The sequence below is a fragment of the Eutrigla gurnardus genome (assembly GCF_963514095.1).
Source record: "Eutrigla gurnardus genome assembly, chromosome: 10".
Classification (NCBI taxonomy): Eukaryota; Metazoa; Chordata; class Actinopteri; order Perciformes; family Triglidae; genus Eutrigla; species Eutrigla gurnardus.
The window spans coordinates 2173715-2187725 of NC_139924.1; the positions used below are offsets into that span (position 1 = coordinate 2173715).

General features: G+C 46.3%; 1 protein-coding gene across 2 annotated transcripts in view; it reads left to right on the forward strand.

Moving 5' to 3' along the window:
• The window catches only part of ubash3bb (ubiquitin associated and SH3 domain containing Bb), a 73184-nt gene extending 59429 nt beyond the window's left edge, over window positions 1–13755 (forward strand). Inside the window, exons 5-14 of one of the 2 annotated variants that reach the window (XM_084019952.1) lie at window positions 3383–3552; window positions 3639–3847; window positions 8083–8227; window positions 8393–8519; window positions 8598–8717; window positions 8798–8890; window positions 8977–9121; window positions 10886–10992; window positions 11102–11211; window positions 12925–13755. In XM_084019952.1, the coding sequence (XP_083876078.1) occupies window positions 3383–3552; window positions 3639–3847; window positions 8083–8227; window positions 8393–8519; window positions 8598–8717; window positions 8798–8890; window positions 8977–9121; window positions 10886–10992; window positions 11102–11211; window positions 12925–13062 (1364 nt within the window). In that variant the 3' untranslated portion in view covers window positions 13063–13755. The remainder of the gene's footprint in view (window positions 1–3382; window positions 3553–3638; window positions 3848–8082; window positions 8228–8392; window positions 8520–8597; window positions 8718–8797; window positions 8891–8976; window positions 9122–10885; window positions 10993–11101; window positions 11212–12924) is intronic. The other variant, XM_084019953.1, reaches the window with a different exon arrangement.
• Window positions 13756–14011: the final 256 nt, after the last annotated feature.

A 14011-nucleotide genomic window follows, 5' to 3' on the forward strand; every position in this document is an offset into this window, starting at 1 on the left:
AAGGTTTTATACTCACATGCCAATCATCGTGATCATTGGCATAGAAGTACAAAACCAATCGAACAATTAAAAAGGCGTGAAATTCAAGCACTAGCCTTCACAACCTGCTGTTATCCAGTGACATATACACAACAAGCACAAGAGACCGCTAGTTATAATATAATACGATTTATTAAAATCAGTAATAATGATCACAATCAATAACACTGCAATTAACAAAGCCTTATTACCTAACTACCTAACACACAAAGCTAAGCTTAAACAAAGGGAGATACACACGTGGAGTGTGTGTGTGCGTATGTGTGTGTGTGCGTGCGTGTGCGTGTGTGTGTGTGCGTGCGTGTCGAGAGAGAGAGAGAGAGGGAGAGATGGCTATGGGCGGCCACCAGATGGAGCTATTCCTCGCAGCGTTCGGGGGCGGAGCCACTGAGGTTCGATGGGGTAGCGAGAGAGAGAGAGAGGTGGAGCTATTCCTCGCAGCGTTCAGGGGCGGAGCCACTGAGGTCTGATGGAGTAGCGAGAGAGAGAGAGAGAGAGATAGCCGTATGTAGCCACCAGATGTAGCTATGTCCCTAGCGTCCGCCGGGAACAGCTGGCTTAGGACACGTGTGTGCGGCGTGTATGTGTGTGTGTGTTAGCGGGACACAAACAAAGAGAGAGAGGATGCGCGAGCGATATTCGGAGGGACAGAAAGCGTGCCGCTATCACACGGGCTCGCGTGAATGAACTGGCGTTTATTCCGCGAGACCGGTCTTTTAACTGATAGTAGAGGCTTTCTGAGCTCGCGAATATGGCGGAGGTTAGTCGAAAACACTGTTACAGAAATCAACCCAGCTGCGTGGGTACACGATCAGTATTCAAATACAGCAGCACATGAACCAACGGACTCGGCGGTCCGCGATCAGAACTTAAAACACATTAACAAGAATTACAAGCATATCCTACACTATCACTTGTGTCTCTGCCCAGACTGATAGCCTCTTACTGGTATCGTTGCGTAAGACGATGACGGCGTTCCGTAACGGCGGTGGTTCGTGAGTCCCCGGCGTCAGCGGGGGACGTGATGAGTCGGCTTCGTCCAGACGAGAGCGGAGCGGGTTTCCTCTCGTTGATCAAACTCAAATAAAGAAAACAGTTGGTGTTTCCTCCTTCCACGAGCGGCGATATAATCGCGGCTTGGCGATTTAGTCAGCTTACTTCAGACAGCGTCTGGTAGCTGGAAGGCAGGAACCGGCTTGGTTCCTCTTGTTGCAGCGGTGCGCTGCAGGAGGGGGTCGCCTCCCGTTGCAACGTGGTGTTGCGCCGGTTGTAGGAAGAGACGCCAGAGTAGGAGTCAGAGTAAGAGTGAGTAAGAGAGCGTTCTCTAGGCGGCTTCGGTTTATAAAGCTCAGGCCGCTCCAGGGGACCCCCCGGGGTTCCCTGAAGATTGTCAGCCAATAGGCATCAGTTGTGTGGCGTCGCATCTCTCACCTGGGTGAGATGTGAAACTAAAATGGCGGTGTAGTTTTTAATCCCCTTTGTCCTATTGTCCTGGCCGCATGTGTAGGCTTCTGTAGGCCGCATTGTGTAGTCCTTCTAGTGAGGTCCCAACAATAGTAAACAGAGACGCGTTGGCTCTGCTGTTCTCTTTTGCATTTACGTTTGAATTGGTGTCCGTGTGCGTATGTGCGTGCGTATGTGTGTTTGGTAATTAGACGCAGCCAGGATGTCTAAAAAAAGAGAAGTGGACATAAGAGACTTCTTTAGAAGTCAAAGTGTAAGTTACTCAAAGAAATGCGTTACACCCATCCTGCAACACCTTCACTGGCTCCCAATAAACAGCATATCCACTTCAAGATCCTCCACATCATCTACAAAGCTCTCAATAATCTGATCAATAAAATGTATTATTATTATTGTTATTATTACTATTGTATTAGAATTGGTTGATAATGTTTTGCTACATGATTTTCCAAAAGATATTGTGTGATTTTTATCAAGCCACTCCATAAGCATAGTAATTATAAGATCTCCACTAAAATGGTTTACATTTGTGCACTGTGGATTTCTGTTTGTAATGTATTGAGTATCCATTTCATTATAATACTCAGATTTATCATAAATAATTGAACACGCACATGTATTTTAAGCTCCGTCAAAGAGGGATGGAGATGGGGTCCAAATTATTTGACACATCAGTATTAAATGATTATTAAATATAAATTATTTGAAAGTAACGCAATAGTTACTTTCCAAAGTAACTACTTACTTTTAGAATATGTAACTCAGTAACTACTTTAGTTACTTTCTGGCAGAAGTAACTAGTACTTTAACTAGTTACTTTTTTAGAGTAACTTGCCCAACACTGCTCAGGAGTCGTGTTACTATCACACGGGGCTCGTGAATGAACTGGCGTTCATTCAGCGGGACCGGTCTCTTAACTGATAGTAGACGCTTACTGGGCTCGCGAATATGGCTGAGGTTTAGTAAAAAACACCGTTACAGAAATCAACCCAGCGGCGTGGGTACACAATCAGCATTCAAATACAACACGGAAAGCAACGGACTCGGCGGTCCGTGATCAAAACTTAAAACACGTTAACAAGAATTACAAGCATATCCTACACTATCACTTATGTCTCTGCCCAGACTGATAGCCTCTTACTGGTGTTGTTGCGTAGGTTGCGAGTCCGTCCTGGCGATGACGGCGTTCCTTAACGCGGCGTTCGTGGGCCCCGGCGTCAGCGGGGGACGTGATGAGTCGGCTTAGTCCAGACGAGAGTGGAGCGTGTTTCCTCTCGTTGATCAAACTCAAATAAAGAAAACAGTTCGTGTTTCTTTCTTCCGCGGGCGACAATATAATCGCGGCTTGGCGATTTAGTCAGCTTACTTCAGACAGGAGCTGGTAGCTGGAAGGCAGGAACCGGCTTGGTTCCTCTTGTTTGCAGCGGTGTGCTGCGGGGGTCGCCCCCTGTTGCAACGTGGTGTTGCGATGGAAGAGAGTTGGAAACAGGAAGAGTAAGAGAGTGTTCTTAAGGCGTTGTCAGGCGTTGCGGTTGTCAGCCAATAGGGCACCAGTTGTGTGACGTTGCACTTCGCACCTAGGTGAGAAGTGAAACTAAAATGGCGGTGTAGTTTTTAATCCCATTTGTCCCTTTGTTCTGACCGCATGTGTAGGCTTTTGTAGGCCGCATTGTGTAGTCCTACTGGTGAGGTCCCAACACATGTTTCTGCTAAAGACATTATTTGAATCGGAGCATGTCATCCGTTCTGACGTTGTTGTTTTACTTTAATGCTTTGTGCCGTTTGAAACTCCTGTTTCTGACTCTGACACGGACAGATTTGTGGTGGTGCTTTGTGGGTGTAATGTAAAACAGAGTCCTGTCTTTTCTTCCCTCTCCAGATGTCCACGTTGAGCCTCATAAGAAGCAGCTCCATTTAACTCTGGCCTACAACTTCCCCACCAATCACCTCCCGGCGCTGGAGAAGCTGGCCAAGGGCATTGAAGTGAAACTAGGCTGTGATTGGCTGGCAGTCCTGTTCTCCCGGGACATTCGTTTTGCAAACCACGAGGTGGCTTATATTCATGCTCACAATGAATGTCTCGTGCTGTCTATGAGCGGTATGAAAGCCTGACGACTTGTTGTGCTGCTGTACAGACCCTGCGGGCGATGTACCCCTACATGCCTCAGAACGAGGACGAGCTGGAGCTGGTTCCTGGGGATTTTGTCTTCATGTCTCCGGTGGATCAGGGCAGTACGAGTGAAGGCTGGGTGTACGGGACCTCGCTGGCCTCTGGGCTGTCCGGCCTGCTGCCTGAGAACTACGTCAGCCTGGCTGATGAGTCGGACACCTGGGTCTTCCATGGGTGAGCATGACACACCGGCACAAGACGAGATCTAAATCACCCAAAAACATTCACATTTTGATGAAAAATAGAGGCTCTGTCTCTACATGTCTCCCTGTGATAGACTGGTTACCTGTCTGTCTCTACATGTCTCCCTGTGATAGACTGGTTACCTGTCTGTCTCTACATGTCAGCCCTGTGATAGACTGGTTACCTGTCTGTCTCTACATGTCTCCCTGTGATAGACTGGTTACCTGTCTGTCTCTACATGTCAGCCCTGTGATAGACTGGTTACCTGTCTGTCTCTACATGTCTCCCTGTGATAGACTGGTTACCTGTCTGTCTCTACATGTCAGCCCTGTGATAGACTGGTTACCTGTCTGTCTCTACATGTCTCCCTGTGATAGACTGGTTACCTGTCTGTCTCTACATGTCAGCCCTGTGATAGACTGGTTACCTGTCTGTCTCTACATGTCTCCCTGTGATAGACTGGTTACCTGTCTGTCTCTACATGTCAGCCCTGTGATAGACTGGTCACCTGTCTGTCTCTACATGTCTCCCTGTGATAGACTGTTACCTGTCTGTCTCTACATGTCAGGCAGCCCTGTGATAGACTGGTTACCTGTCTGTCTCTACATGTCAGGCAGCCCTGTGATGGACTGGTTACCTGTCTGTCTCTACATGTCAGCCCTGTGATAGACTGGTTACCTGTCTGTCTCTACATGTCAGCCCTGTGATAGACTGGTTACCTGTCTGTCTCTACATGTCTCCCTGTGATAGACTGGTTACCTGTCTGTCTCTACATGTCTCCCTGTGATAGACTGTTACCTGTCTGTCTCTACATGTCAGGCAGCCCTGTGATAGACTGGTTACCTGTCTGTCTCTACATGTCAGGCAGCCCTGTGATGGACTGGTTACCTGTCTGTCTCTTAATGTCTCCCTGTGATAGACTGGTTACCTGTCTGTCTCTACATGTCTCCCTGTTATAGACTGGTTACCTGTCTGTCTCTTCATGTCAGCCCTGTGATAGACTGGTTACCTGTCTGTCTCTACATGTCTCCCTGTGATAGACTGGTTACCCTGAATACAGGATAAGTGGTAGACGATGGATGGATGGAAGATAGGGATGTCAGGCCAGATTACCAAGTCAGTATAGTCAGTCTTGGTCCCATAGAGTATCCTAATAATGATGGCGACCCTTAGACCATTAGTTCAATTCAATTCAATTCAATTTTATTTATAGTGTCAAATCACAACAGAAGTCATCTCAGGTCACTTAACACATTGAGCAGGACTAGAATACTCTCAAAATTTCAAGAGTCAACACAATTTCCAAGTCCCAACAACACCCAGGGGTCAGCGTTACAGCGACAATGGCGAGAAACAACTGCCTTAATAGGCTTTTAGGCAGATATCTCGTGCAGCCCAGGCCCTTGGGTTCCAACTGCATTTGGTGTTGGTAGTATGGTAGTAGCAGCATTAACAGTAGTGGTGGTATTAACAGAAGCAATAGTATCAACAGTAGTAGTCCATGGCAGCAGGCACAGCCACGCCGAGATGGATCCATCCCAACCACGTCGCCGTAGACCAAAAAGCAGGAGTAGTTGAGCGGTCACACAGCGGGCAGGTGGAGCTACAATGTGGTGTTTCCAGCATCAGGCCAGTTAGCAGTCTGCATCAGTCAGGACCTCAGTGGACTCTGCTGGACCAGAAAGCATAGCCAGACTCCCGGGAGTGATCCCGGGAGTCTGGCTATGAGAGACATATGAGAGACATACACAGAGAGAGAGCGTGCGAGAGAGAGAGGCTCAGTGTGACACTATAATCCCCCAGCAGTCTAGGCCTATAGCAGCTTAACCAAGAGCTGGCTCAGGGCAAACCTGAGCCAGCCCTAGCTATAAGTGGTGTCAAAGAGAAAGGTTTTAAGCCTACTCTTAAATGTGAGAACAGTGTCTGCCTCACGAACCAGAACCGGAAGACGGTTCCACAGAAGAGGAGCTTGATGGCTGAAAGCTCTGGCCCCTGTTCTAATTTTGGAGACTTTAGGAACTACAAGTAACCCTTTATTCTGAGAGCGTAGTGCTCTAGGAGGACAGTAGGGTTTAATGAGCTCTTTAAGATATGATGGTGCCTGTCCATTAAGAGCCTTGTAAGTGAGGAGAAGGATTTTAAATTATATTCTGGATTTTACTGGGAGCCAGTGCAGAGAAGCTAATACAGGAGAAATGTGATCCCTTCTTCTGGTTTTAGTCAGAACACGAGCTGCAGCATTCTGGACCAGCTGAAGAGATTTAAGAGATGTATTAGAACAGCCTGATAATAAGGAATTACAATAGTCCAGCCTTGAGGTAACAAATGCATGGACGAGTTTTCCTGCATCTTTTTGAGACAGCATTGGCCTAATTTTAGTAATGTTACGCAGGTGAAAGTAGGCTGTCCTCGTAGTTTGTTTAATATGCGAGTCAAAGGACAGGTCCTGATCAAAGATAACTCCAAGGTTTCTTACAGTAGCATTTGAGGCGATGGCAATCCCATCAATAGTCGCTATATCTTTAGACAGCGAGCTTCGGAGGAGTTTAGGCCCAAGTACAATAACTTCCGTTTTATCGGAGTTTAACATCAGGAAATTGCAGGTCATCCAGGATTTTATGTCATCCACACATGCCTGGAGTTTAAATAGCTGATTGGTTTCTTCAGGCTTGATCGATAGATATAACTGAGTATCATCAGCATGACAATGGAAGTTTATAGAGTGTCCTCTAATAATGTTGCCTAAAGGAAGCATATACAAGTTGAAAAGAATTGGTCCGAGCACAGAACCTTGAGGAACACCGTATTTAACTTCAGGGCCTGGAGGATTTTTCATTGACATGCACAAACTGAGATCGATTGGATAAATAGGACTTAAACCAGCTTAATGCGGTTCCTTTGATGCCAATTAATTTTTCCAGTCTACATCTTAGAATCTCATAGTTAATTGTGTCAAATGCAGCACTAAGATCTAGCAGAACAAGTACAGAAACCAGTCCTAGTTATGTAACCATCCAAACAAAATGTCCTCTTGTACATAAGAAAAGTACAAATGGAGCCGGCAGATCAGGAGGATGAACCTTTTGAATGTCATTCATCGTTTGGAGACAACATATACAGTAATACCGATAGATGTATCTGCAAAATACTAATATATATACTGATATACCGTAAATCCTCTAATATAGGCCCGGGTCTTTATTTACTCAAGCGCATCGTGGCCTAGGCCTTTATTTGAAGGAGGCCAGAATTAGAGACAGGCCCCTATTTCTATTTGAGCAAAACGGACTACCAGTAGAATGAATAAAAAACAGATTTTGTGTCTATTTGAAACTATAAAATACTTGGTGCTCCGCAGCTGCCATATTACGGTAAACAACGTTTACCGCTTGCCAGTATTGCACGCTTGGTGGGCTGCCACTAGGAGGATGATTGACAGGCGCTCTCCTTCATACAATCACACGCACACTTCATGGCTGCACCTGATTAGACGATCGCTTTCACAGATGTCCTGTCTGCTCCCGGATTTCAAACCGACCAACATGGCGGCTCGTTTGGAAACTTTCTTTTATTTTACGACAATAGTTCACCGAAATGTGTTTCTGAAAACATTTTATGTGAGAAATAAGCTACGTAGTTGCTGAATCTGTCTTTATTTCAGACCGACAATGGTCAGTTTAAAAGATTTTCCAGAGCTTGCGGGAGGCGGCGGCGCGCCGTCTCTCGACACTCGCCGTCAGGCGAATGCATTGCAGGGCTTCTTACATACCGTAAATCCTCTAATATAGCTTCAGCCAAAATCTCCGCTACGCGAAGGCATTACACGGCTGACAATGAATGGGAAGCGTGGAAATAACGCTGCCCGTGGACACTTGCCCTGCCTCCATTAGAGACCGACCGTTATTTACCTCTGCCGACAGCGAGACCAGCCAATGTTAGAGACCGGCCGGTAATAGAATACAGGCCAGTATTAGAGGATTTACTCTCTCTCTCTAAAAAATGTGTTTTTTTATATTTGAACGTCCCGTCCAGAGAGCCGACAGCGTTAATACGCGTTAATTACATATAATTAATCATCCCGCGTTAATGCATTTATTTTGACAGGCCTATATAAAATATTATCTTATTTATCATTATATTATATATTTCTATGATTTAATTTGATCAGTTGCAGATATGAAAAGGTTTTGCTGCAGACTAACGTCCGTTCTGCCCGTCCACCACAGCTCCCACTCGTTCTTCGGCTGTGGGCCCAGTGACAGGACCAGCAAGGAGCGAGGGATGTTTGATGGGCTGCTGGACAGCCGACGGCCAGATCACACCAGTCCAGGAGACACGCCCACCCTCAGTCTCATCTGTCATCCAATGCAGGTACCTTTGCTTTCTTGACTCTGGTTTTTGGGGGGTTTTATTCACATAGTTATCTTTAAAAATGTATTTGAATTAGAATTGAATATGTTTGCAGAGCATCCTCCCCTACACTGCCACTGTTAAATAAATGGTGAAGAAGCCATTTACAGACTGCTTTGTATCCAGCAGGTCCTGCGGATCACTGGGAGTCACTCTCGGCAGCCCAAGCGGACGCTCTTTGTCTGTCGGCACGGTGAGAGGATGGATGTGGTCTTTGGCAAACACTGGCTCTCCTTGTGCTCAGACAGTAAAGGTGAGACTCCAAAGCATTCCCTGCTCTCGCCACGCTTCACAGAAACAACACCCAAAGTGTGTTTTTGTGGTTGTGCAGGTCAATACGTGCGCTCCAATCTCAACATGCCACCCAGTTTGCCGCTGTGGGGCGGACAGAGAGACTATGACATGGACGCTCCCATCACTGTGTTCGGATCCACGCAGGCTCGGCTCGTGGGTATGTTACCAACATAGATCTCCATGTGCTCCTCGAGCTGTCAGAGGACCAAAGAGCGTGTCTGTCCCTGTTTGTTTCAGGCGAGGCCCTGTTGGAGAGCAACACGGCCATCGACTTCGTCTACTGCTCTCCCTCTCTGCGATGTGTTCAGACCGCACAGAACATCCTGAAAGGTAACGGGAGTCTCCTCCAGAACACATCCCTGCCTTTGTGTTTCACTTTGAAGATGAGCTCTTACGAGTTGTGTTTGTGTGAGCAGGTCTGCAGCAGGATGGGAAGCTGAAGGTGCGAGTGGAGCCAGGGCTTTTTGAATGGACCAAGTGGGTTTCTGGGAACTCCCTGCCTGCATGGATCCCACCTGCTGACCTGGCTTCAGCCCACTTTAGTGTGGACACGACATACAGGTGACTGCATTTAACATTTCACTTATATGTGACATGTAAATGTATTTGCAGCTGTAAACCGTCTATGGAAACACAATGATCCTGAGATGTTTGTGTATCAAGAAACACAATTGATTGTATCATCTTGCATTTTTGCCTCAAGCGTCCCCAAAACTGGTGAGTTATGTAAACCAGCGAGACCTAAGTTCTTGCCAGGGCGCTTTGGAATCCGTTTTCATATTTCCAGACTCCGTTTAATGTTTTCCAAAATCCCTGTTTTTCATTTTCATGTTTCTAAATTCTGTGTTTTACAATTTATAGCATTTTTCCCATCAAATGGTGTCGAGTCATGTGGTTGATGAAACAAAATTAAAAAATGTACTGAAGAAACATTCTAGTAGTTCTAATTCTAAGTCCTTGTCATTCAGAGATCATGAACATGTGCATAAATATGTAAGTGTATGTACAATCATTTATGGAGGAGTCACATTATACCCCCCATGTGAAACAGACAGAGAGCAGAGACGCTGGATGAAGCAGTGTGCCATTAATTACACTAAAACACAGTAGAGACTCTCGACAACGTGTTTTTTTCTTTTTCTTTCGGCTTAGGTGCGGTGACAAACACTTATAATGTAAGAGAAAATAGCTATTTTTTATAAATTGTATCCAGTTTTTGACAAATTCAACGAAATTCTGCGTTTTACAATTGATTCCATTTTCATTGTCCATAGAGCCCTAGTTCTTGGTTAGTGTAGCATTTGTCGGAAAGGTCACATTCTTGTTCAAGAAGCAACGCTGGCTCTTTGCACTGAGCCTCACAGCACTGATACTGGACAGTGGGTGCAGTCGAATAGTCAAAAAATAAGGTCCTAACTCCTATTCCTATCTCCTATTCCTTGACCTCTGGGGAAAACGTCACAGGGTTAAGGAAAGGCGATAGGAGAACTCAAAAGGACTTAGGAAAAGTCGACCGCGGTGCTCAGAGAATCCGACCAGACTTTCACTAAGCTACGTCATTAAAACGCGGCGGCTGATGATTGACAGCTGATGATTGGCACCGGCGATTGACGTGCGTCTGCGCTGGATAAACTACAATAATGGACTACAAAAAGCGCATCGTCCACTTCTCCACATGTTGGTTTTATCAACAGCTGGTTCACTGACCGGCTTCAGGTCCAGCAGCTCCTCCTTTCTGTTGCTTTATTTACGTTTCATTTGTGGTTTTAGTTTCGTTTATGTCAAACATTTGTAACATGATTGAAATAATAATAAAAAAAAATACCATTCAATTATCACTGTCCACACATTTATCATCACTATTCCAATTACTATATGTCTGCTTGAAAGTAATTGTTAAATATGCAAATAGGTATATTGTTTGTTTTCATGAACGGCCAAGGTGTGCGGCACTTTAAATGTTGCTCTCGCTAAGAATTGTGGGTCGGTGTAATCTCCTTTCCTATCGCATAGGAAGGTCCGTTGCATCCTATGCTAAAGGAGCTCTGAAAGGAAGCATTGGAGCTCCTTTCCTTTGCATTTAGAGAATTCGAACGGCTCTTATCATGGCGGCCACTTGTTTACCTCCAGGTCACGTCTTCAGTTAGGAACCTTCCTAAGCAAAAAAGACTATTCGACTGCACCCCATGTCATCAACTCTGTAGATTACTGACAGCTTGTGCTGTTGAACTTCCTTTCCTCAGGCCTCCTGGTTTTATAAAACAACACAGTTGGTATACGTGTGTTGGCTTTACGTTCCTATACTTGGTGTTCGCCCGCATACAGACCTCTGATCCCGGTCAACAAGCTGACTGTGTCCGAGCCCTACGAGAACTACATGAGCCGGAGCTACCAAGTCACCAAAGATATCCTGTCAGACTGCAAAAACACTGGTAAGAGGAACAGAGCCGGACTCATTGGAGCATCTGGGAGAGGTTGTTGAGCCTGTGAAGGTGAACGCATTGTGTATTTGTCCACTGCTGATGCTTTGGTTCTCCACAGGAAACAACGTGCTGATTGTAGCCCACGCTTCTTCCTTAGAGGCCTGCACACGCCAGCTGCAGGGCCGCAGCCCACAGAGCGCCAAGGACTTCATCCAAGTAGTCCGGAAGGTCCGCATGTCTTCTTCTGATCTAGTCCATCTGAAACATCCCACTCTCCTATCCCTGCATCATGACTTCCATCCAGTTCCCTCGGTTCCTCTCCACATGCCCAATGTCGATGTACACACTTGGAGCTGCAGAGATGTCAAATAAAAGAAAGAACCCAATCAAACTCAACGCTATTCTATAACGGCCGTTACAAGGGACTGTCATGCTGAAATTAACTGATTCATAACTGAGGCTGAAAACTTCAGCTTCAGCTTCAGTCAAAACAGACTTTTGACACTATGGGCCCTAGTTTCATGGCACAGTGCAGGGCGGCGCAGGGCGGCAGAGCCGGCGTAATGCAAGTTTCGACCCGCGCAGCCTTGCCCACGGTCAGTTTGGTGGATCGCCTGCGCCAAGATGGGTGTGGCGGCGCAGCAGGGGGAGGCGTCACAGATTCAGCTTGGCGTAGCTGAAGTTTCGTGGCAAAAAGCCTTGCTGAGACTTCGCCGAAAGCCCGCCAGCTCCAACCTGGTCTACTCTCGGCGCAAGGCGCAAATAAAGTCCATTCATTCAAGGCGAATTACAGCTGGCAGAGTGGCAGTTTGGCTGACCGGCGTGCAGTGCGCACACGTCACCGAGACCTCACAGGCAGGTTTCCACAGTTAAATGCAATAAATAATCACGGCAAACACTATTTAATGCAACTAAATGAATCAACACGTGAATTTATATCTATATAGATTGTCCCGTCACATCTGACGTCAGATCAAAGGCAGGTTGCACGCGTAACGGAAACTCAGCCTCTCGGACCAAAACATCTCCCTCTCTCTCTCCTGTTTTTCATATCTATACACTGCTAATAAAATGCGTCTATGCCTAAAAAAATCGTAAAAAAAAATACAGCAGCTCGTGCCTGGTCTCGCGCCTCCGCAGTGTAGAAATGCGCAACTTTGCCGCGAGCTGGAACAGGTGCGGCACGCGAGGTCCCGGTGTCCCGCCGTTCTGGTGTTGGACGGGGAATCCGGTGCAGCTGTGGAGCGCAGATGATGAGCTGTGCACCCTGACTCCGCCCTGTGATATGCATGCCTAAAATGTGCCTACAATTTCTATAGTGATATAATATCGGCATTATAATTATTATGACTATACGCACGCACAGCGCGTGATGCACGTGGTGGGAGCAGCGCCGCTGCTTCTGTCATCGGGTTGTCAAGTGAGGGAACTTGCACTGAACCTCCCCTAACGCATTAAAGGAGAGGAGAGGAGCTCATTTGATTGGTGAAGATCTGAATCGGCTGTATTAATCCCAGTCCACGCCTCGTCTCCTCCTCGTCTCCCACTCACGCCTTCTTCTCCTCCCTCTTTCCCACTTGCGCGGGTGGGCGAGACGGGAGGTGTGCCTGCGCGGTGCACGAAACTTGCAAAGTCAAGGCGGACACACCCCGTCGGCGTGTCGCAGGTGCGCTGCGCGCTGACTATGCCTAGTCTACGAAACTAGGGCCCTAAAAGTGGGGAGGTCCAAAATAATGATTTTAAAATGCCCATGGCTGTTCATAAAAGGTGGCTGCAGACTGAAATGTGAAAGAGGGCAGAGGGGTTTAATACTAAAACAGTCAAATTCACTGACAATAGAAGGCAGACTGTCATCAGGAAAACGTTATTATTGAAGGAGAATGTTGTTTCTGGTCCCAGCTACTCCACCTTGACCCACTGTGATTCTGTGCTTGTCCTTAGATCCCCTACCTGGGCTTCTGTTCCTGTGAGGAGCAGGGAGACACCGGGGTTTGGCGGTTAGTGGACCCTCCCATCCTCCCCCTCACACACGGACCAAACCACTCCTTTGACTGGAGGGAGACTCTTCTGCAAGAATGACGTCTGATGTGAACGCTGTCCAACCCGGTCGTACTGTGCTCCCGGTAACAAGTCCTGCTGGAAGATGAGGAGACGAGTCCCAGCCAATGAAGGCTTGGTGAACTGACTGACTCTGATGCCAACAACGAGTCAGCAAATGTCTTACTATCAGTAATTATTGCATTGTTGGTTTCTCTGCAAGGATGAGGAAGACGTTGGTTTGAGTATGAGTGTTATTGTGTGGGAGAGCTGTCACTGAAATCCAGCTGGATCATGTGTAGCCGTGTTTCCATCAACGTATTTGAAAGCATTTTCGTTTAAAAAGTTGTACAATTTAGACAGTTCTAAAATGTCCTCAATTGGGCCCCCAAAAAAACTTTTACACTCACTTGAAGTTGTTTTTGCCTTTGTCAAAAAAAAAAGGTGGTGTTAGGTCGCGAGCATTGAAGTCATATGACAGCTCAGCTGTGTCGTTACATCTCCATACAGCATGGACCAATAGCTGACAAGAAAGAACAACCCCGGTGTTGACCTCTACCTGTTCTACTGTGTGATGGTTTACCACCGGGAAGTGTCGCCAGCAGCACCAACCTCCGCAGCTCCAAACCGCGGCTAATTTCTTTTTTGTGACATTTCAAGTGTTTTCTTTAAATTCTCTTGATAATTGAACGGACTATTGTTATCCCAGTCTCAAATCAGCTCTGTGTGCAGAGCCGTTTCGTTGTATTTGTGAAAACATCTCTCAAATTCAAATTAAACATCTTAAGTTGACCCAAGCAAGTTAAACCTACAGAAAATAAGAATAAAAGGTGAGAGATGAGACACCTTTTTAAGACACCTGCTTAAACATGAAATATAAATAAATATAAATAAATTGGGCCATTGCCCAAAATTAAAACTAAAATTAGGACAGCATGAATTAAATGTAAATCTATTAAAATGAAAATAATAAAAATTGCAGCTTGGGGAC